This window comes from Salvia hispanica, chromosome 2 (assembly GCF_023119035.1).
Source record: "Salvia hispanica cultivar TCC Black 2014 chromosome 2, UniMelb_Shisp_WGS_1.0, whole genome shotgun sequence".
Taxonomy (NCBI): Eukaryota; Viridiplantae; Streptophyta; class Magnoliopsida; order Lamiales; family Lamiaceae; genus Salvia; species Salvia hispanica.
The window spans coordinates 2,527,614-2,550,098 of NC_062966.1; the positions used below are offsets into that span (position 1 = coordinate 2,527,614).

Genomic DNA, 22,485 nt, shown 5'->3' on the forward strand with positions numbered 1-22,485 from the left:
CCGTGGGCCCCACAGCCAGCGGTTTGATTGTCCGCATTCATCCCACCCCTCCGGTTCCCATCTTCTAAATATCACGCCTTCCCCACATAACTGCTCGCACCACGTATTTGAGTCACTGCAGAGAAAATATCGGCACTCTCTCTCTTGCTTCAAATATCTCCCTCCCATTTCACTACTTCCCCATCCCATCACCAACTGCCCTCACTTTCACGCAGACACAGTAAACTCACACACACTATGAGAGAAATCCTGCACATCCAGGGCGGCCAATGCGGCAACCAGATCGGCTCCAAATTCTGGGAGGTCATCTGCGACGAGCACGGCGTCGATCCTACCGGCAGGTACAAGGGCGACGGCTCCGAGTCCGATACTCAGTTGGAGCGGATCAATGTCTACTTCAATGAGGCTTCCGGCGGCAGGTACGTTCCACGCGCCGTCCTCATGGATCTGGAGCCTGGCACCATGGATTCCATCAGATCCGGTCCCTACGGCCAGATCTTCCGCCCCGACAATTTTGTCTTCGGCCAGTCCGGCGCCGGTAACAATTGGGCTAAGGGGCATTACACTGAGGGCGCCGAGCTCATTGATTCCGTCCTCGATGTTGTCAGGAAGGAAGCTGAGAACTGCGACTGCTTGCAAGGTTGTTTCGATTTTGCTTTCACTTTCATACTTATGCATTTCAAATTCTCGGCTATTGACTGTTGATTAGCTATGTCCTCTGCTTTGCTTGATCTGTTGAAATTGCTTTCAAGTATTTTTTTTGCTATTTTGTTGACTTCTAGCCCTAGTATGTCTAGTTGTGTCTCAGTGTTCGTAGTGAATGTGTTGACTCTGTGCTATTTGGAAGTAGATTCCGTGGTTAATCTATTTGATGTGGTCTTTGCGGTTTTATAAGCAAATATTATTAGGTTTTGTTTAGTGAGTTCGAGAATGCAATTTTTCTATAGCATAGTTCAGATGCTTATTTCGGTTGATTTAAATCAGGCGTTTGTTACTTGGAATTCAATTCGATGTGGCTTGATTTAGCAATGTAATGTGGCAGGAAATAGTTGATCTGTCAATGTGACTTCTGCTTTGTGTACATTTTGAATGAACATGCCTGGATTCATTCACATTGTGCGTTGCTCGATATGGTAATGTAAATAGAGTATAATGTACCAAGGCAGTGAGATCTATGTACGGTGACATGATGATATGATAACCATGAATTTGAGGAATTGGTAGGTCCCTTATCTTAATTGTGGTGTAACTGCTGCACCAACTTGGTGGAGTCCTTGCCTTTTTCTTGTCTCAACTCCTTTTGTCTTTTTAACTTGGTTTATTAAACTGATATTTTGGGATTTTAGGTCAATCAGCACACATTAAAGATATAATCTGTCACTGCTTTTTTAAATAAAGCAGTCACTGTTCATGAGAAATTCTTTCTATGCTTGATGATTATTGTTAACATTCATTGAAGATATGTATGGACTTTATTTGGTTCCTACTTTTGCAAAACATCAAAACTTTTGAGCTTCATTTCATCTTCATCATTTTAATGATTACATGTAGCACTCAGAAACTCGTATCAATTAATTAATGCAATAATTCTTTAAGTAAAGTGAACATAATGATGATGTATATAGTTTTTCATGTTACCTGAAACTGAGGTGAATTTACTTTTACTACCTTATTTCTGTTTTACAAAAACTTATGACTAAACCTTTGGTGGTTTTGTTATTGCCAGGATTTCAGGTTTGTCACTCACTTGGAGGAGGCACAGGTTCTGGCATGGGAACTCTCTTGATTTCAAAGATCAGAGAAGAGTATCCAGACAGAATGATGCTTACTTTCTCTGTTTTCCCTTCACCAAAGGTCTCAGACACTGTTGTTGAACCATATAATGCTACTCTCTCAGTGCACCAGTTGGTGGAGAATGCAGATGAATGCATGGTCCTTGATAATGAGGCTCTCTATGATATCTGTTTCAGGACTTTGAAGCTCAGTACACCAAGTTGTGAGTATTGTGACACATTGTAAGGCATTGAACATATCAGAGTAAAAGCTGATGAATGATCTTTCTTTTGTCTTATTTTTGCAGTTGGTGATTTGAACCATTTGATCTCTGCAACTATGAGTGGTGTTACATGTTGTTTGAGATTCCCTGGTCAGCTGAACTCCGATCTCAGAAAACTGGCAGTGAATTTGATTCCATTCCCACGTCTCCACTTCTTCATGGTGGGGTTTGCTCCACTCACCTCCCGTGGATCACAGCATTACATATCTCTAACTGTCCCTGAGCTAACGCAACAAATGTGGGACTCAAAGAATATGATGTGTGCTGCTGATCCTCGCCACGGGCGCTACTTGACAGCCTCTGCCATGTTCCGGGGTAAAATGAGCACCAAGGAGGTGGACGAACAGATGCTTAATGTGCAGAACAAGAACTCATCATACTTTGTTGAGTGGATCCCAAACAATGTCAAGTCCAGCGTATGTGATATTCCACCCACAGGACTGAAGATGTCGTCGACATTTGTTGGGAACTCAACATCAATCCAGGAGATGTTCCGCAGGGTGAGCGAGCAGTTCACAGCCATGTTTAGGCGCAAGGCTTTCTTGCATTGGTACACCGGGGAAGGAATGGACGAGATGGAGTTTACTGAAGCAGAGAGTAACATGAACGATCTGGTGGCAGAGTACCAGCAATATCAGGATGCGACCGCGGATGAAGAAGAAGACTATGAAGAAGAGGGTGCTGAAGAAGACTATGAGGGCTAAAAGAAACAGGTTATGAAGAAGAATGTTACTCCTATTTTTCTGCTTTTGTGTGTGTTGATCAGATGGCGTATTATCTTCACATCCTATTTCATTTGTTCTATGCTTTCAACTTACACCTATCTTTTACTACTGGCTTTTGTTTGTTGGTATTAAAACGTTATGTGCATTTGTTTGGTATCCAAATTCATTGTTTTTTGTTTGAGATGCAGATTGTGAATTTTTTATGTTTCTTCACCGGTGTATCAATTATTCTCATTGGATGATCTAAATCTGAATCTAATAATTCAAAACTAAATCTGTTTTATTCTATGAAATATCCGTATTGCTTTTGGCAGTACCTTAAAACACTAAGGGTCCGTTTGATTGCCCTGATAGGGCTTTGTGTGATAGGGTTGTTGTATATGACTTTCCTTGATATTGTGGATATAGACATATCTCACATTGAGCTTTGGCTGCCCTGATAAGGTTTCTTAATGAGTTATACGTTTTTTGTTTGGCCTCACACAAACTACTGATAGCAACGCGGAATGTCAATTTTGTCCTCGTCCTTATTTGGTAATGGCAATTTTATCCTCGAAAACCCCAACTTATTTTTGGGTGAAAATGCAAAATGGCGCAATAACAAATAAAAAAAAAGGTTTGCCGCAACCACATACCACAGTACCAAAATACAACCATCCTAATAACAAAACATAAAGCTACACCATCAGCTTCACAGTGAGGATGACGTTTAGGGAACAGAACATACAAAGTCTCTAGATGTGCCAATAAAGGTCCACTCTACGGGGCTGTTTTATGAGCGTTGGAACCGGACTCCATGAAGCACAAGAGGAGCCTTTAAGCGACGATAAAATCACCGTACCCCCAACGTTAGCCCGGGAGGCAGACTTCCGGGTGGATAGGTCGAGAAAGCATGCAATGTCGCCATCAAATAGCTTCCGACTAACTCGAGTTGATGGGCCGGGCATTGGAGACGTAACTTCATCAGAGTCAGTCGGTGACTCGTAATATAGAACATAATATAGGACAATGGAAATGTACACACCTTGAAAATAAGCGCTCTCACCGTTTACGTTTGCGTGTTTGTGGGCAAATCAATGTGATCATAAACGAGATAAGCAACATGTTTATTTGATAGTTCTGTATAACTTCCTCTAACAAAATCAGAACGGTTGTCAAGTCATTTGGCATACCATCACCCTGATGAATCCAGCCACATATATGCAACTCAGAAAAACAATTTAACATCAATATTAATGAAGCAAACAAACCTTTCAAGAAAACCAAATCAAGAGTAATTTAGATATGCTCCTCCTGGATATGTTATACCCACTATGGGGACATGGAAATTGGCATCGAGGAGTCCAGTAGCAGGCACAATCCTCAAGTAATAATTACCAAAAATTGGTTTACAAAGTCTCTACTCAACATGTCTGGAAGTATAATTAAAAAATACATTTAAATACAAGGAACACAAATTCATAGAGAATTCTGTAAGAAATTGATCAGAAACCACAAATAAACACAGACAAGCATATCCGCATGAGTTCCAAATCATGGAACTCAAGCAAATTACAGCTGTGTACTTCAATTGTGTATACAAAACGGTAATTAATTAAGCAAATAAATATAAAAGCAGTCAAACCCAATTTCTGAATTCACTGAACTGAAACACAAAGAGTAAGGCCAAAGTGTTCGTCATATTGAACCCATTAGAAATTCAGCACAATTTCGCATATACAGCAGACAACAGAGGTAGACTATGTAATCCCAAAAACACACAAATTGATCTACCCAACCACATCGTAAATAATTGCAGTTATCCAAAGAAACAGAACAACATCTGAAATTTTTTCCAAATCAACCGAATTTAAACTAGATTTTTTTTGTATGAAATAGAGTTCAGTTTGCATACCTTACGAGTTACGACCATCCTCCTGGTTAGCCATTTATGAGGAACCGATTGAAAATTGGAATTCACAGAGGCGATTGGAGCAGCCCAGATTGCCGATGCTACTAAATTAAAGAAATTGAATCAATCTACCGGCAAAAATCGCGATCTTAATATGTTGAAAATTAAAACAAAACTGACAAACATATATTGGCAGTGGTGGGTTCTCGGAGAAATCTTAGCAACGGATGGAAGATTTGGCGACCCCCAACGGCCGGCTAATTCCGCCAAATATTGTGCTTGCTCAAATAAACGACAAGGAAGAGGGGTGTTTTAGAGAATGGCGTGTGTATCAACAATCTGGATCTCTCACATAAGGTATATCAGTGGCTTCAGCCTGGGTAGGGATATACAGAATTATTGGAGATGTATCTTGATTGCAAGCGGGTTGCTCATTGTATACCGGGTTTGTGGATATCCATATCAGGGCAAACAAAAACTAGATAAGAGATGTATCTAGGCCTTATCTAGGCCTATCAGAGCAATTAAACGCCCCCTAAATTTTTTAAAAACTTCTCTCTTTCTACAGCAAAATAATTCAATAGCTAATGAGTTTTTTTTTGGTCTAGATTTTTCATCTTTTTAACGTCTTTCGTTAATAAATTTTAATTTCATTCTTAACTGAACTGTGTATATTGCATCTTAAACACATTACCTATTAAAAGGATTATCATGCACACCGAAAATTAAGTATAATAAAAAAAAATAGGGATAAAAAAACATTATGGTCGAGAGTAAAAAAAAAAGTACTAGAATCAAGCAAGTGCTGGAGTAAACCAAATGAAGGGATAGTAGCAATGATTTTTATGAATTTTGTGAAATTAAAAATTCCAATAACATTTTATAATGTATTAGAATCAAACAAAATATATAAATCGAAACGAACAGCACTAAACGTGCATTAATTAAGAGTGATGCTCATATAAGGAGCTCACATAAGGTATATAGCATATCATTCCTCTATAAATAATATCATAAAGACTAAAAAAGAATTTGATTATTAATTCATTGAATGTGCGTATTAGAAAATTAAGTATATACATGTAGTTGTTTATATACCTTAAAATTGTAGTGATAATTTAATACTCCCTCCGTCCACGAAAATTCGTCCCGGTTTGACCGGGCACGAGTTTTAAGAAATGTAATGAAAAGTGAGTTGAAAAAGTTAGTGGATTGTGGGTCCTACTTTTATATATTAGTTTTATAATAAAATGTGAGTAGAAATGAGTTAGTGGAATATGGGGCCCACTACCAAAAATGGTAAAAGTGAAATGGGACAAATTTTGGGGGACGGACGGAAATGGAAAACTGGGACAAATTTTCGTGGACGGAGGGAGTAATAAATAATTGAATGTGAATGGTTATTATTCTCTCTGTCCAATTAAAGACTATCGATATGCCACAGGATTTTATATAATACTCCATCCGTCCGCTATTTATAATCTTATTTAAATTTGACACGAGTTTTAAAAACTTGTTTAATTTTATGAAGAAAAATAGAAAAACAATTTAGTGGAACGTGGAATGCACTTATATATAATACTATTGTTTTATAAATAAAGTGTAAGTGCAGTAATTTAGTCGAGGAGTGAGATCCACCTACCTAGAAAAAGCAAATGGAATTCTAGATTCTAGACACTCCAAAAGTAGCAAAATGAAACATTTTTTTCCTGGACGTTGGGAGAAATTTTTTCTACTAGTTGTTTAAAGACTTCAATTATCACAAAATCAAAGACCTTCACCCTAAGAAGTTATATGTTTAACATGTTATACAGATAACGATCCATCAATCATATACTAACATCTTAGTCAGCTACAAATCTAGATGTCGAAACATTACTAAAATAGAATAGCATCTAATAAACCGAGTAATTCGAAATAACAATGATATTTGCAGTAGAAAAGACTTATAGCGAATTATTGTATCTCTCATGCCCCTTGACAGTCACTAGAAATAAAAAACACAATGCCAAGCCTAAAAAGAGAGAACAATTTTTGTGTAGAACTACAAAACTGAAGATATTGAATTACTGTGTTGATACAAAAGTAAGTCTTGATACACCGTGTTAGTCCTCAAGCTAGCTTCTCATACACCATCTCCAGCAGAATCACTGGCACAATCAGCAGAAGGCACACCTCCAGACTCAATCAGAACCAGCAGAATCATCATTCCCTTTCCACTTGTATTTCATCCGCTTACGTTCATGATAATCCTCAGTTTCCTTGGCATCTAGCTGCTTAGGAGAACATTCGTTCTTCAGCTTTGGACATTTTTCAAAAGTGCGGCACTTGAGTGGATATGCGGTAGAATTACCACACAGGTGGCAAAAGAGACTGCCCCTTACTGATGGTCATTGATCCAATGTTTTTAAGTTCAGACCTGGATGAAAAAGCCTCGGAACACGATGTCTGGTTACCTTTGAAGAACCTACAAGGCATTTTGCATGCTCTTAGCAAACAGTCTAGAAAAGCTAGCTGAAATAGTAACCAAATCTATAGGAAAAGAACATAACAACGATACACAAAAATAAAGGAAAAAAACAGAAAACCATGATCAAAAAGTAAGAAACAACAACAATACTCAAAAATAAAGGAATAAAGCAGCAACTACAGAGCAATTACATAAAAAATACCAAAAGGATGAGGCTATCAACAAGTCAAATCGATCAACCAGGATGCTAGTAAAACAGGAACATTGAATGACAGATCAATCAACAAAAACGAGGAGAAATAAGTAACAGCTAGAGATAAAACAGCAAAACAAAAGGCAAAAGAAAATACCAAAACAACTAAATGGACCAACCAAACCATAGATTTTGAAGATTCTAGTAAACAATCGAATATGAAGGAAATGCTAGTAACAGACGAAGATAGAGCGGAATAAACGATTGATCAATGAAAACTAACATTCAGAACAATAAGGAAATGCTAGCAAAACAGGAATGCATGTACCTAATCGCGAAAAAACAAGCGATCAAGATCAATAAAAGAATAGCGGAATTTCGGAATTTAACCAAAGCAGGGATGAATTTTGAAAGGAATATACCTTTTTTCTACAGCAGGAATGATGAAAACAAGCTCATCAAAAACTCCACATTATGCTCACTCACTGTATTTATAGTAAACAACATGGCGGGAAATTGAAAATATATTAAAATAATGAAATTATTAACAATAATAATTACGTGCGACCCTCTTAATAAGAATCGAAGAATTCTTATGAGAAATGCGACATGCATTAAGAGGGTCGCACGGAAATTATCTTGGATTGATTTGCTTTACTGAGATGCGTGCTTGCATTCATATGTTTAATGATAAGGGACGGTAAGACACTAGGATGAACTCCATGGCCAAATATTCACATGCCTAGTCCAATATATGATCCCCTAAAGAAAGGAAAGAGGAAAGAACCGATTAATAATTAAAAACATTAATTAAAATAGTTAATTTTGGTCAAAACCTGATTAGATGCCATTGACGTTAGTTTTAGACGGTTCCGTCAATTTAGGATCGATTCGGATCGAAATTCATTTGTGAGGGACCAAATAATCAAAAAGATAATATTGAGGACCAAATTGATAAAACGACCATATGTTAAGGACCACATTTGGCCTTTACTTTAAAATCAATATAAAAGTATGATTCACGTTCCACTATCTCTATTTGTTCACTTTGTACTACATATTTTTTAAAATCCATATCCAGTTAACATGGCCTTATATTAGTGGATGGAGGGAGTAATTAATCTTCCTAAATATTTCCACCATGCTAACTCTCTTCATGAATTGTTCAAGGATAGTTGAGATTTCCAAATATTCTGTTTTATTTTCCTCGATTTAGTCCCATCTACCCTGACCCATTTGTCAATACGTAATAGTGTGTCAAACTATTTAAATAATCGATCAATTTGCCTAGTGAAACGACTGTATATACTACTCCCCCGTCCCACAAAAAAGATAGTCATACTTTCTTTTTTAGTTTGTTTCACAAAAAATGTCACATTTCATTTTTTGGAAAAAGTTCTCTCTCACATTAATATAAATATTACTATTTTCTCTTTTCACCTAACACACAAAACAAAACCTCCTAAAATCTCGTGTCGTCCCACAAGTGTGACATCTTTTGTGGGACGGAGGGAGTATATATTATGGTTGACGGAGCCAGATTTTTTGGCTGAAGGGCCAAGAAGACTTTAATCGGAAGATTTTCTAAATTATTGTAATTTTTATTTCCTTAGATGGTCCATCATAACCTGAGGATGATGAAATTTTAATATTAGAATAATATTTCTTAAAAAAACAATTTATTTGTAAAGTGACGTACAACAGAAGATGGAATCAAGTGGCAGTAGTGTTTAACTGGTTGGATTAATTGTGAAGTACTCCGGAACTGGAGTAAGTTTGTATAGAAGTGAGAGCTATGCCTGTCCATGGGCTCCGAAAGTTTGTGTTGTGTGAGTTCGGCCATCCATGTCCTTGCTTTGCTATTGCAGTGCTCCTCAATTATCATACACACATCACCGAAAAAGCAATTGTCCACAAGTATCGATGCTTTTAAACATTTCAATTACCTCTTCATTGTTCGCCAACATGCTAGTAGTATTAAAAAAAATCATGTATATTACTAAAATTATGAATTTTAGTACATATTTCCGTAGCGTAGACAGTTAAAATAGGATTATTAGCAGCTAAAATAATGATTTAGTAGACAATCAAAATAGGGTAGCGTAGACAGTTAAAATAGGATTATTAGCAGCTAAAATAATAATTTAGTAGACAATTAAAATAGGATATACTATTAGCCACTAAAATGATGATTTAATTCTTTCCATCCAATTAAAATAGTACGCTTTCAATTCCATTAGTGTTACGTTGTATTTTTTTTAGGTCGCCACATTATAATTTAGTCATTTTCCTTTTAACAAAATCAAACATTTATTATTTATTCTACTTTATTCTCTTATTTGTCTTTAATTTGATTTTCTCTCACACTTTATTTTCACTTCACATAATTCACTAAATATTTATTCTTTAATCTTCACACTCTAAAAAATGTCTCAACACTAATGAGACAAAGGAAATATTAATAACGTATGATATATATTTTAATATAAAAATTGGTCAAATAATAGAAATGCATGTTTAAAAAGTGTTGAATTATTGTTAATGAAAATAAGACATATCCCACAGGAGAAAAAATCTTACCATAAATATATAGAGTTGATTTTTATAGATAAACCAATATAAAATATAACTATTTTTTATATAAAAAAATATTTATAGCATACAAGCTATTGCTTACAAGCAAGTTATGAAAAGCGAAAGCCCACTCGTGCCAATTTATGTATGGCAAGTGGGTTCATCAATGCACAAAAAATATCCAAAAATAAACTGTAATAAATTTAACTAAGTAGCACAAAAATTTGGAATCGAAAAATAAATTGAATGATAAAAAAGCAAGAAATTGAAAAGAAAGTGATAAATGATCAAAAGCAGGCGAGTTGAGCAAAGAAGCGTGGTATCAACCATGCGGCCATGTGTTTGTAGCTTTGCTGAGTCATGTGGATGCCGTCCCAACTCAGATGTCGATCAACATCTTCACACACGCTGACATTAGCTCCTCCACACATTCTTCCCAAATCAAAATTGTATTTCCCTCCTATTCCGCAGCAAGCCTTCTTGACCTCATAACCTCTCTCTTTTCCCTTTCGGAGGAGATCTTGGTAAGCATTGTAATAGTCGCCGTAGACTATGACAATATTGGGATTCTCTTGTTTGAGTTTGAGGATGGCTTCTTGCAGAAGCTTGTTGTGGTACTCTGCAAATTCATTCAGCTCCGTCACACAATTTTGTTCGTTAAGGGGTGCGCCTTGGAATGTTGTTTTGTATATCGGAAGGCAACCGATCGGAAAGTTTCCGGGAACAACCAATCTTACTGCCCCCATCTCTATGGCTCTCTGCAAAAGTATTCATAATCATAACTTTCAGTCACATAACTAATTAAATAGCAAATTAAATCATAACTTTTCTACCATTTGCAATTGATTAAAATTTTGATTAAAATTGTTAGTATTTTTTTGTTCGTTTTATCAATATATCTTCAATGAATCATCTAGCAAACTTAGAAGCATAATGTAGAAGAATGCAAAATTTTGGATACGAATTAATTCAGAATTGTAAAGGTAGAAAAGTGATATATTAGGAAAAGGACAAGTTTCTCTACATGATGCATAGCAATATCAATATGTCAACTCACCTTAGTTCCATTAATCACAGCTTCAACCACTAGAGGAACCATGCTTTTCAATTCCTCCATTTGTTTCCTTTGAAAGATTGCGTAGTTGTAATCATTCCCACCGGTTTCTCCCACCATGAACAGAGCACTTCGGAGTTTCTTGAAACGATCTATATATACTCTCCAAACCAAATACTCCATATTAATTATTCTAGTACATATATAGAGAGTAGATAGTAAAACAAAGGATATATATTGTTTACCTATCTCATCAAGGCTGGTGGAATTGAAGTAGGATTCCATCCAATCCAATTGAACGCCAAGTGAACTATTTGTCACTGGATTCGTTACGTTATGAGCAGCCAACGCCTCAGACGACAATGCGGTCGAACCAGCCACGGCAAAGTTGACTCCTTTCCCGAACCAAGTCCCCATGTGTTTGTACGGTGGAAGCAAAGGAAGCCCAACCGCCATTGCTGTTCATCATATATTAACAATTATGATTGTAATTATATTAAAAGCAACTATAATAATTAACCAAAACAAATGAATTAACCAAAACAAATTAATATTAATTTTACCAATAGTCAATCATTAAAAGGCCATTGGAGCAACGCCCTGTAGCTTCCTCAAAGAACGTTTGGCCGTACGGCAGTTTTGCGAAATTTGTGGAGGCCCCGACAGGGTACTCTCTGATCAAATTTCCGACATCGCTCATTGAGTCTCCAAATTGATAAATTTCGTTGAAGTGACAATATCCCAAAACGTTACGATAAGCACCAGCAGAAAAAAACAAACATAAAACTACCAAAACACTGAATACAACTTTAAACGCCATCGACGAAAACCTAAAGTGGATTATCATAAGAAAAAAGACAAACACTAATGTATCTAAGAGGCTTATCGAATTCCAAGTTATGACAAGAAAAAGACAATCACCAATATTTATAAGAGGCTTATCGAATTCGAAGTCCGAAAGGATTAGCAATTGATATGCTTGGATTTTTAAAATTATACTACTATCGAATTCGAAGTCCGAAAGGATTAGCAATTGATATGCTTGGATTTTTAAAATTATACTACTAAGTATATACTAATTTTATGTTGAAGATAATTAATCGTGTATATTAATATTATTTTTATGCGTATTACAAGGGATCAAGAAACATGTACGTCTAAAGGAGTACATGTAAATAGGAAAATAATCATATTAGTATTATTTTTATTTAATTTTAATATTTTTCTTTTCTTACAAGGTTAATTACTTGTTAGAATGTTACTAAATCCTCTTTTTTTTTGTCACGATTGAATTTAATTAGAATAAACATGTATTTGGTACTCCATCAAATAGGACTCGAATTGAACTATATTTAAATACTAGTTAAAGCATATCTCTAATAAACTAGTAGATTATATTTCTAACAACAAATCAAACAACTAAACCAATAATATAAATACCAAAGAGAACAAAGCGACCGAAAGAAAAACAGCATGGGCGATTCAGATGAGAAAATCTCTCAACAAAGGCAGCCTATTCCACCTAAGCCTCATCATGTAAAATGGAAAGGTATGATTTTTTGGCCTCCTGTTTGCATTAAATTAGATTTATTCATTCGTAACTTAAGAAATAAGATAATCGTAATATCATTTCTCATCAAACAATATTCTCTCCCTTTTACCTTCGAAAATATTAGTATCTCCTCAAACAATGTTTTCTGACTTCTTTTCGATGTCAATAGCTAGTTATCGAATGATTTTATTTATCTCCTTCTAAATGATATTATTTTTAAATTATACTACTAACTTTTATATACTTCTTTGAATTATGTATAAAAAATTATTAAAAATCTAGAAATGAAGACCACATTTGTTTGTAAGTTTGTAGTATTGATCAACGGAGACACTTTATACGTAAATTTTACTCATTTTAATTACCGGCAGATCAACCCAATTGTTTTATCAATCATTTTTCTCACTCTCTAGAATTACATATGGAACAAACGAGACACTGCACACTTTATTTACTCTCTTTGATTACATGCAAATCAACAATCCAATTGTTTTTAACACACTCTTGAACAGAGATCTTGAGTTTCCAAACACAGCTAAAACTCTTCCAATTGCGAGCATATATACAACTCCCCCAATAAACAAACCCATCAAATTCCTAGCAAATGATCAGGGTATGGGTTAAATTTTGTAAACAGGGGTGATTCCCAGCAAATGGAAACATTTTCTCATAACAACTGCTGTGGCCTCGCACAACAGCAGTCGACTAGTCTCCTCTGCAGATCCCACAACCTACAACTTTCTCGGATTAGACAAGTTACAGAAGGTAACATCGATAATAATGTGTTGAGTATCGAGAGATTAAAAGTTTCATACCTGGCAGTTGGTATAAAATCCAGTGAAGTATTCTGATAAATTGTATAAATATTCACACAAACCATTTGGCAACAGATTTGTGATTGACTCTTCAACAACCTGATAAAAAAGCAGAAAATGGTGAGATCCAATCATAGAACTACTACCTTTCAGGAGTGTGACCATACAAAACAGGTTTATAAATAAAATAATTACCTCAGCAAACTGGAGCAAATGAAGTCCTAGAACACGTTCACTGGGATGAGCCAAGTCTACCTTCCCAGTCTGTTTCAAATTCAGTGAAGATAATAAGATGTGAATAACGATACACTCTTGAAGTTACCCACAGCATATGATCCTAAAGTTTTGAAGTTTTTAATGCAGTAATGGAATGCATTCAAGTCCTTAAGTACGAACATAAGACCAGAGATGAGCACGTAGAAGTAGGGAGAGCTTAAACTATATATTGTACTACATCATAAGAAAGTACTGCAGCAAGCAAATGTAGTTTGTATAGCTTAGAAGGGAGCAGCCATACCATTTTTAACTCTTCAATATCTTTCCCTGATTTTCTGATAATTGAGCATATCCGAGCATGTGCATATAACAAGTACATGGCAGTATTGCCCTGCACATGATAGTAGAAGTGCACGCTTAAGGACAAAACATTGAGAATGCAAATAGATTTCAACAGAAACAAAAGCCGACCACTGAGGGAACAGCTCTCATAAATTGATGATGATGATGATCGGCTTTATGAGAGCTGTTCTCTCAGTGGTCGGCTTTTGTTTCTGTTGAAATAATTGGGTGCAGCAAAACATTTGTTTTATGATATTAATAACTTGTCACCTAATGTTTTTAACTAATTCTTTGTCTAAGAATCATAGCTGTAGCGCACCTTGTCATTGAGCATCTGGTCAAAACTAAATGTGTAGTTGGTTGTTCGGTTATTCTTCAGATCAGCGTATCTGTTTTATAGACAAAAAAACTTTAGATATCTAGTTAGCAACAGCTAGTGAAAGATTTGTAACCTCTCTCAAGCCAAAACATTATAGTATACCAGCGCATGCATATTCTAATGTAAGCATAAAAGTAAGTATAGATTGTAACACTAGAAGAAATAGTCGTCAAAGAAAAGCAGTTCAAAAAACAGGATACTCACTTAACAGCCCCATATCCAACTGCTTCAGCAGTTTTATCGAGTTCCTCTTCAGTCCATGCTTTATCCTTGCCTGGGATGCATTTACAGTACTTGTTAGGCACAGTTTTTTTCATTTCAGATCATAAGTAGAGCAATATGAATCAACTCAGGTAATAGAGCTGACAAAGAATACAGCAACTAACCTCTTTCAATTAAAGCAGCTTTGCATCTACTTTTGGCTTCAGTTAGTAAATCAACCAGTTTTACAGTTTCAGTACTGCGAGTTCGAAATCTTTTTCCATCTTCTCCAAGAACTAGCCCAAAACCTACATGGCTAGTTTTAGGATACTTACTATCACCAGCTGGAAGCCAACCAGCTCGTTTGGCTGCCTGAAAGTGCATCCCTAAACTCTCAGGGTATGCAAAGGAGCTAATGTAAGGACAGGATGTGGAGGAGATTCAAACTTACAGCAAAAAGCATTTCAAAGTGCTCCCTTTGGCCAACATCAGTAAGATATATAATCCATTCAGCCTTTTCCTCATTCAGTCGATACCTACAAATTATACATGTAAGCCCTACAACAAGAACACTTACCACATCTTATATGGCAGAATGCATGGCCAAGTTTTTTATAAGTCAATTAGCATATCGACACTTTGTATAGAAATATTAGCAATTAAATTAAAAAGGCACCACATTGTAGATAATACAACAAGGTTAACTAAACAAGTCTACAGCCTCTATCTGACCCCATTCTAAACCAGGGGTATACAGTATACTAGTCCAAGCAAGTGGTACTACGATAAGGATAAAGATCAGAAAGAACATTTGCTAAGTGTTGCAACTCACCATAGAGCAGCAAAATCTGTCGATGCATAATTGTACCCACCATCCCTTTTTACAACAATAAGGGGTATCTTTTTTCCTTCAACGAAGATGACACGAGCTCCTTCGCTTTCTTCAATTAATCCCTCTTTATTCAGTAATTCTAGAGCATTGGGAATGTAAGGATTGTAAAAGCTCTCGCCCTGGGAAAAAGAAAAGATATGAATGAAATGCAAGGCACATAAAACCCCAAAAACTCGTTAGCATAAATTAAATTTTTAAACACGTCGAAGGAGCTGCTAAGTACTAATTTGATAATTATGTCCATGTTAAGGTGAATACTAATTCTTGACACGGTTCTCTTCCAGTGAAAAAGAGAAATTGCATAATAACAGGCGTCACTTGGGAAAAATAACAAAAAAGCACGAAACACTAGTCACCATAGATTATCTAGGAAAGGACATAACTCCAGATATCAGGACGACCGAGATGGATACTCACTAAAAGCTCCAAATAAACCAGACTGAGCAACTTAAAACACAGAAGCCATCATACCTTTTCCTCCAACTGAACTCCAAGATGCTCATACACCTTCTCATATCCACTTCTACTGATTTTACAAATTTCAGCCCATGCCTTCAGGTACTTCTCCTCCCCAGCCTGTAATATGGATATATAAGTATATACAGCATCACTCAAAGATAATATAAACAGACGCTTTTATTTCATTTATAGTTAAAGACTTTTCGAGATCATTCAGGCAAGATAAACTATTATGTAGTCTACCTGCAGGCTGACAACCGCCCTCTGGGCCCTTTCCTTGAAAGCAGGGTCGCTGTCAAATCTTACCTTTGATGCCTTATAGAATGCCTGAACACCAGCAATTGAAAAATAGTTCAAACCCCGAGCACAAGTCATAATCATTTTAATAAAACAAGCACTTATGCCAGATGACCATCCCGCAAAAGACCAACTAGGTGTATCTTACTCATGCCTGATGCATAAGGTGGAGGCATGAGTTTAGTCATAGTAAATGTGTAATCTTATTATAAGAAAGTAATCGTATATTGCATTGTGTTTGTTGATGGTCAACGGTGGATAATATAACCAAACATTATCTGAAAGACCACAGGACATTCAAATTTGTATCTCACCTCCAAATCTCCAATGGCTTGATCATTGACAACTTCCAGGCTCGGAAACTTTTCGAATAGGAATTCTATTAACATACCAAACTATAAGACAACCAAACAAAATTAGCATGTAAACAATTTACAAAGCACAGTCACAGCTACTGAGAATTAACTACGTCGTATTAAAAGAACGATTAAGATCAACATGTGAGCCGCACAAGGAGGAATATCATATTCGACCAAATGAAAAATTGCAGACAACTTCAAAAAAATTGCAATAATACAACCTCTGAAAATATTGGGCTAACTCCATAAAATAAACAGAAAATGGAAGCCTCAAAAATCAAAATGCTGGAACACAAGCCTTGATTTCTGGAAGAATGCTAACACAAAATAGAATCCACAGTCTCTCCACAAAGGGAAATATATTTAACCAATTAAGGTCAGAAATTCAAAAGTTTGATTTTACTTGAACAAGTTCGATACATGCAATTTTTGAAACTGTAATTAATCAACAACATTATTACATCAAAGTACTTCTTATCATTGGTAACAAAGATATATACACACCTGAGTCCCCCAGTCTCCAACATGGTTTCTCCGAAGAACCTCCACATTTGAGAACTCCAGCATACATGCCAGGGTGTCTCCAATGATAGTTGACCTTAAGTGACCAACATGCATTTCTTTTGCTATGTTAGGTGATGAGAAGTCCACCACAGCTCTTTTAACCGAGAGCTTAGGAGCCCACGTTTCAATACCATCCATTAGCATATTTTGGATGCACTGCAACAATTATGGTAAGATCTTTAATGCTTATCAATGTAACATAAATGATATTTAAATTAAAGGATCACTGAAATTACCTTGGCAATCCATTTATCAGACAATTTAACATTTACAAAGCCAGGTCCAGCAATTGAGCTTCCATCTATCATTTCTGATGCAGGGAGATTTGCTTTAATGGCCTAGAACAAATAAATGACTCTCATATAATAAAGTAGTACGAACTAATGATGTAATTTATACAGCATGAAAGAGTAATTATGTCATCATAGTTTTAGCATATTAAACCTACAATATGAAGGTATGCGTTAATAAGCATACATATTTATCAAACCTGTCCAATTTGTTGGGGATTTTTAAACTGGGTACTCTTTCCTTTAACTTTTGACCACAAACCCATTGCATTATTGCTGTACAAAAGAAGAATTTAACATTTTTAATAAAAGATGGGGCAATAATTCAGAATGATTACATATTACCAATAGCAATATAATGCATTCCAATATTAATACTCCAAAATTTTAAGAGCATCCTATTAAAAATATGTGAAACAAATTTACAACACCAAAAAGGATAAGGTAATACCATTGGTAGTCACCAAATTTGGGATTTTGACAAGGAGCAATAGCAGGGTCAATATCCAACTCCTCCGGAGCTGTTACTCTCAAAGATACTTCAAATAATTTTGCTAGTTGTTGCTTAGGACTACCAGCAATCCCTCGATCCTGTTAGTGATACATGAAACAAGAATTAACAAATTGCAATCCAAATTGGTAGCCTATTTAACTAGAGCTTACATGTAGATAAATGGTCTTTGGATGTACAGAAATCAACATGTGTTTCCTTACCTATTATTGAAGCTTCTGTAACAAGATAGTAATATGAACTTACATTTTCCATACTAGTCAATGATGATGATTTGGCTCTGAAGAATATCCTTTCTGAAGTTCTAAGAATACCTGTCTAGTTTTATTAGAATATATAAGAAATCAGTACACGACCCCACAAGAATGTATATCAATCAAAGGAAGCAGCGAAAAAAGTTTTCTTGCCCTTGATAACATCATATAAGCAGAGAATTCAATTACATAAGGGAAGTTACAACATTCTACTTAGGGATCATGTGTAAAGGGGAATATTAGATAGAATAAGCCACCTTCCCCAAAATCACCACAGTGGCAAGTACAAAGAAATAGGAGTACTTGATTAACCAACTCAGTTCCTCAGTATACTTTTGTCTATTAATGAGTACACATGACTTTCAACCGTAATTGTCGCTTTCAGTTATTCAGTAAACGAATTGAGACCACATCAAGAATCTACTTTCGTTTAGCATACTAGTGTTTATTAGCATGCAATTACTTATGCTGTGAATTGGATTGACAAAAAAAAAACAGAACTCTCCAGTCTCCACACCTCAAACTCATTCAATCTGAAAATGAAGTATCATTGACCCAATCATCGAAAAGAAGAACAATACCGCCGATACTAAGAAGAAGCAAACCTAAAATCAAGTCGCAACTTATTTGCAACCGGTTAATTCAATTATTCAAACCTAAGCTCCGAATTTTGGAAGCAATTATATAATGATTTGAAATCTCTCTTAACATGGAAACCAATGCGTCGCACAAAAGCAGGAACGTTTCTCCAACACATACAATCTCAGATATATAGAGAGAGAGATTCTTACAATTGGTGAACAAGTAAGTGAGGCAGAAGGGAGGGAGAGAGAGAGGGAGTTGTAAAAGAGAGGAAACCGGCGCGTAGTATAGTAGACTGAATGTAAGGAAGTCAAAAGTTAAATTAAGAAATTATTTTATTCAACTTTTTTAAAAATGAAGCACTCCATGATGGATTGATTATATATTTATTTGGCATGCCAGAAAAGACTTATACCGGAAAATTGGCAAAATACATCCTTAAGTCTTTATATTTTAATTATTTATTTCAATAGGTCCTTATACAATTTTTTCATTTTAGTAAGTCCTTGTACTTTTATATTCGATATATTCCAATCCTTATGTGACGGAACCGTTAATTTTTACATTATAAAATAATACATCATATGTGAATTATTTAAATATATTCCACCTAATATCCTAGTTGAAAAATGAACATAACATAAATATAAAAAAAGACAAAAATAAAACTAAAAAATTCCAAATCGTTAAAAGAAATTTGTTGTTTGATTATTTGAAGTCCAAAATAATCAAACAACAAATTTCTTTTAACGATTTGGAATTCTTTAGTGTTTTTTTTTTGTTTTTATCTTTTTTTTTATATTTATATTATGCTAATATTTTCCAACTAGGATATAGATGGAATATATTCAAATAATTAATATATGATGTGTTATTTTATAACAGAAAAGTTAATGGTTTCATCAAATAAGGATTGAAATATATCGAATACTCCCTCCGTCCCGCTTTAGGAGTCCCGATTGATCAATTTTGGGCGTCCCGCTTTAGAAGTCCCGGTTGAGATAAATTAATAAAAAATATCTACAAAGTGTTAAAAGTGGGTCCCAACATTCACTACAACTAATAAAAAAGTGTTAAAAGTGGGTCCCAACATCCACTACAACATTTATTTATTGGACACTCAATTAAAAGTGGATCCCAACATCCACTACAACATTTATTTATTATACATTCAAACACTTTTTTCTTAAAACATGTGCCCGACTCAATCGGGACTCCTAAAGCGGGACAGAGGGAGTATAAAAGTACAAGGACTTACTAAAGCGAAAAAATTGCATAAGGACCTATTGAAATAAACAATCAAAGTACAAAGACTTAAAAATGTGTTTTGCTTGGAAAATTCATATGAAACATAAAGTTCATGATTTTCCAGATGACTTTTAAAGTTTGCGAGAAAAACTAGATTTCGCTTAAAGTTGGTGATATTTTCGACCAATATCCCGTATTTATTGATATTCTTATTGTGAAATTCGACACCAAAAGTATGCATTAGCGGGAAAACGAGCAGGTAAATCTTCAAATACTAGTGTCCGATGATAAGAAAAAACTACAATATTTTTTACAAAGACATTGAACAAGAGTCTATGAGTAATCATACTACTACTACTACATAGTTAGGTCTACTCAAAATAATGGCATGATCAACATATGTAGAGGTGCTAAAACAAAATATATGTGCACCACATGATGCAAGTGCAAGTCAAGTATAGCAATGTCTAGAGCTAGCAAAAACCTTTGTGTTGTTGTCCGGGAACTCGGGAGGGTCCGGTCCGGGGCCATACTTGTTGATCAGCACAACCTCCTGCTCTGTGGGGCTGTAGAAGTTGCACACCATGCCACCACGCCTTCTGTCGAATGTGTGTGGCAGCAGTATGAGCCATGGATTAGGGCTGCTGCTCATCATCCTACGCCCACGCCCATGTAATCTGGCCCACAGCTCCAAATACTAGCATTTTTATTTGCATAATTGGTTGATTATAGAGTTAGGCCATATCTACTTATATATAGATACTATTAATATATATAGCTAACCTTTGGCGAATCCACGTTGGAGCTAGGGGCCCATGGTCACTCAAGCATTTTGAATCACAAGTATATTAAGCATATACATTTATATCTGTAACAAAGTACTTCATCGGTCCGGACATAATGGGGTGTTGTGAGATCACTTAGCCACGTTGGAGCTAGGGGCCCATGGTCACTCCAAGAAATCAGATTGGTTTTTCGGGTTTGTGATCGATGATCACTTAGCTAGAAGGGCGAGAGGCGGCGGTGAATGTGATAGAGATTTTGTTGATGCGTTGCTGGAGATTGCCCACCGCTCTCTATTTCCAATAGTTGCATTTGCTGACAAGTTGGTATGTTAGCTTCTGAAAGTTGTTGAGTCAACACTTTCTTCGCGGCAGAAACACTACGATGTGATCGGAGTAAATGCACCTTTGAAGGAGTAGAAAGTCCATGATTATGACCCTCAATGAAGACACTAACACACCAACGAGGTCCATTTTGTTGCCTAACAATTGAAATCTTTGTCTTACAATCAGTTCTAACTTCACCACGAGCTCTTATCGTAGTAGGACAACCACTTTGGTCGGTTTTTTGTACGGGCTTCATCAGTTTGGCCAGCCTTAAAACAAACAAATTGTTTCTAAACAACTTCTTTTGTTATCTTATTCCTTTTGCTATTGCTTATTCTTGCACTAAATCCAGCTTCACGTGCATATTGATTGTAGAATTCAAACGCATCATCTATTGACATAAATTTCATTCCAATCTCTGGCTTTCGATGAGGAATATATAGTTGATCGTTCATATTTTCACCCATTAAACCAAGAAAATAAAGCAAACAAATAATGTGTGTAAATAAAACGATAGAAATAATTAGCCAATACTATTATTAAGACCATGAACTAACTGAACGGTTTGCAATTATATTATTCCATCTACTACTACAACATCTAAAAATAGTGATTAGAAAAAATTAATACTCAAATATATAATAATGCAACATCTATCATCTAAATTCCTCAACAAGATATAGGGAGCATGCCAATTGTTTTAAATTAAAATATGTAATAGAACCATTGCATAAAAAGTCATAGTATCACATAAACAGTTAGCAATGACATTATGGGAATAGAGGAATAAAGATATTACTACCTCTGTCCCTGAAAATTTGATACATATTACCATTTCGGTCCGTCCCTGAAAATTTTATACACTTCACTTTTACCATTTTTTGTAGTGGACCCCATATTCCACTAACTCATTTCACTAACTCATTCCTACTCACATTTTATTATAAAACTAATACTTTAAAAGTAGGACCCACATCCCACCAACTTTTTCAACTCACTTTCCATTATATTTCTTAAAACCCGTGTCGGATCAGAGTGTAGCAAATTTTTGGGGGACGGAGGTAGACCTGGCTATTAGGGATGCAAATTTCAACAAAGCAATATGCAGATAACGAATCGTGAAAAAGAGAGGTACAGAGCGGCACAAAATTTTGTAAAACCTAGGGAGAATTGAATAAAAGATTATATGTATTTAAGGAAAATAATAAACAGAAAAGAAAGAAGAAGAATAAATATGTGCTGATCTGGTTGAAAAAAGATATCCTTAAAAATAAGGAATATGGCTTACGTGGGCAGGAGGCGCTCACAGGCGCTTAACTTGGTTATGCAGCACATCTTTTCTCTACGTCTTAGACCGCTACTAATCTAGATGTCGAAACGTAACTAAAATAGAATAGCATCAAATAAACCGACTAATTCGAAATAACAATGATCTTTGTAGTAGAAAATTCT

The 22,485-nt window shown here is 35.6% G+C and overlaps 3 protein-coding genes and 1 long non-coding RNA gene across 9 annotated transcripts; 1 reads left to right on the forward strand and 3 right to left on the reverse strand.

Annotated features, from left to right (window-relative positions):
* The first annotated feature begins 144 nt into the window (after nt 1–144).
* On the forward strand, nt 145–2,962 carry LOC125205855 (tubulin beta-3 chain-like). The gene is made up of 3 exons (XM_048105015.1): nt 145–640; nt 1,727–1,996; nt 2,081–2,962. The coding sequence occupies exons 1-3, from the start codon at nt 238–240 to the stop codon at nt 2,758–2,760; spliced, it is 1,353 nt and encodes a 450-aa protein (XP_047960972.1). The 5' UTR covers nt 145–237; the 3' UTR covers nt 2,761–2,962.
* A 425-nt stretch (nt 2,963–3,387) lies between these two features.
* LOC125208628 lies at nt 3,388–5,104 on the reverse strand. Of its 4 annotated transcripts, none has more exons than XR_007174150.1 (4): nt 4,857–5,104; nt 4,676–4,773; nt 3,806–3,960; nt 3,388–3,702 (listed from the first exon to the last, which is right to left on the reverse strand). It is a non-coding gene; the product is annotated as an uncharacterized LOC125208628 (long non-coding RNA). The 4 variants fall into 4 exon arrangements; XR_007174149.1 differs by having other exon boundaries at nt 4,676–4,776; XR_007174147.1 differs by having other exon boundaries at nt 4,853–5,104.
* Nucleotides 5,105–10,196: 5,092 nt separating this feature from the next.
* On the reverse strand, nt 10,197–11,783 carry LOC125206099 (acetylajmalan esterase-like). The gene is made up of 4 exons (XM_048105402.1): nt 11,529–11,783; nt 11,209–11,425; nt 10,967–11,115; nt 10,197–10,667 (listed from the first exon to the last, which is right to left on the reverse strand). The coding sequence occupies exons 1-4, from the start codon at nt 11,781–11,783 to the stop codon at nt 10,197–10,199; spliced, it is 1,092 nt and encodes a 363-aa protein (XP_047961359.1).
* A 1,147-nt stretch (nt 11,784–12,930) lies between these two features.
* On the reverse strand, nt 12,931–18,984 carry LOC125203802 (arginine--tRNA ligase, chloroplastic/mitochondrial-like). 3 transcript variants are annotated; one of them, XM_048102254.1, is made up of 18 exons: nt 18,886–18,984; nt 18,087–18,158; nt 17,781–17,920; nt 17,530–17,605; nt 17,276–17,377; nt 16,980–17,195; nt 16,431–16,511; nt 16,063–16,146; nt 15,832–15,936; nt 15,301–15,479; nt 14,920–15,004; nt 14,654–14,840; nt 14,472–14,541; nt 14,208–14,277; nt 13,848–13,937; nt 13,526–13,594; nt 13,331–13,429; nt 12,931–13,246 (listed from the first exon to the last, which is right to left on the reverse strand). In XM_048102254.1, exons 2-18 carry the CDS (start codon nt 18,093–18,095, stop codon nt 13,136–13,138), a joined length of 1,773 nt encoding a protein of 590 aa, XP_047958211.1. In that variant the 5' UTR covers nt 18,096–18,158; nt 18,886–18,984; the 3' UTR covers nt 12,931–13,135. The 3 variants fall into 3 exon arrangements, with proteins under 3 accessions (XP_047958211.1, XP_047958213.1, XP_047958214.1); XM_048102256.1 differs by lacking the exon at nt 18,886–18,984 and adding an exon at nt 18,700–18,829; XM_048102257.1 differs by lacking the exons at nt 18,087–18,158; nt 18,886–18,984 and having other exon boundaries at nt 17,276–17,349; nt 17,781–17,815.
* Between the last annotated feature and the right edge of the window lie 3,501 nt (nt 18,985–22,485).

Bases quoted from the DNA above. Each gene is read 5' to 3' on its own strand.
- LOC125205855 (XM_048105015.1), top strand. From the start codon at position 238: ATGAGAGAAATCCTGCACATCCAGGGCGGCCAATGCGGCAACCAGATC. The intron at 641-1,726 runs GTTGTTTCGATT...TGTTATTGCCAG, and splicing joins GAACTGCGACTGCTTGCAAG to GATTTCAGGTTTGTCACTCA. The intron at 1,997-2,080 runs GTGAGTATTGTG...TTATTTTTGCAG, and splicing joins GAAGCTCAGTACACCAAGTT to TTGGTGATTTGAACCATTTG.
- LOC125206099 (XM_048105402.1), bottom strand. From the start codon at position 11,783: ATGGCGTTTAAAGTTGTATTCAGTGTTTTGGTAGTTTTATGTTTGTTT. The intron at 11,116-11,208 runs GTAAACAATATA...GAGTATATATAG, and splicing joins CACCAGCCTTGATGAGATAG to ATCGTTTCAAGAAACTCCGA. The intron at 10,668-10,966 runs GTGAGTTGACAT...ATACTTTTGCAG, and splicing joins CTGTGATTAATGGAACTAAG to AGAGCCATAGAGATGGGGGC.
- LOC125203802 (XM_048102254.1), bottom strand. The intron at 14,841-14,919 runs GTAAGTTTGAAT...ATGCACTTTCAG, and splicing joins ACTTTGAAATGCTTTTTGCT to GCAGCCAAACGAGCTGGTTG. The intron at 14,278-14,471 runs GTGAGTATCCTG...TCTATAAAACAG, and splicing joins GTTGGATATGGGGCTGTTAA to ATACGCTGATCTGAAGAATA.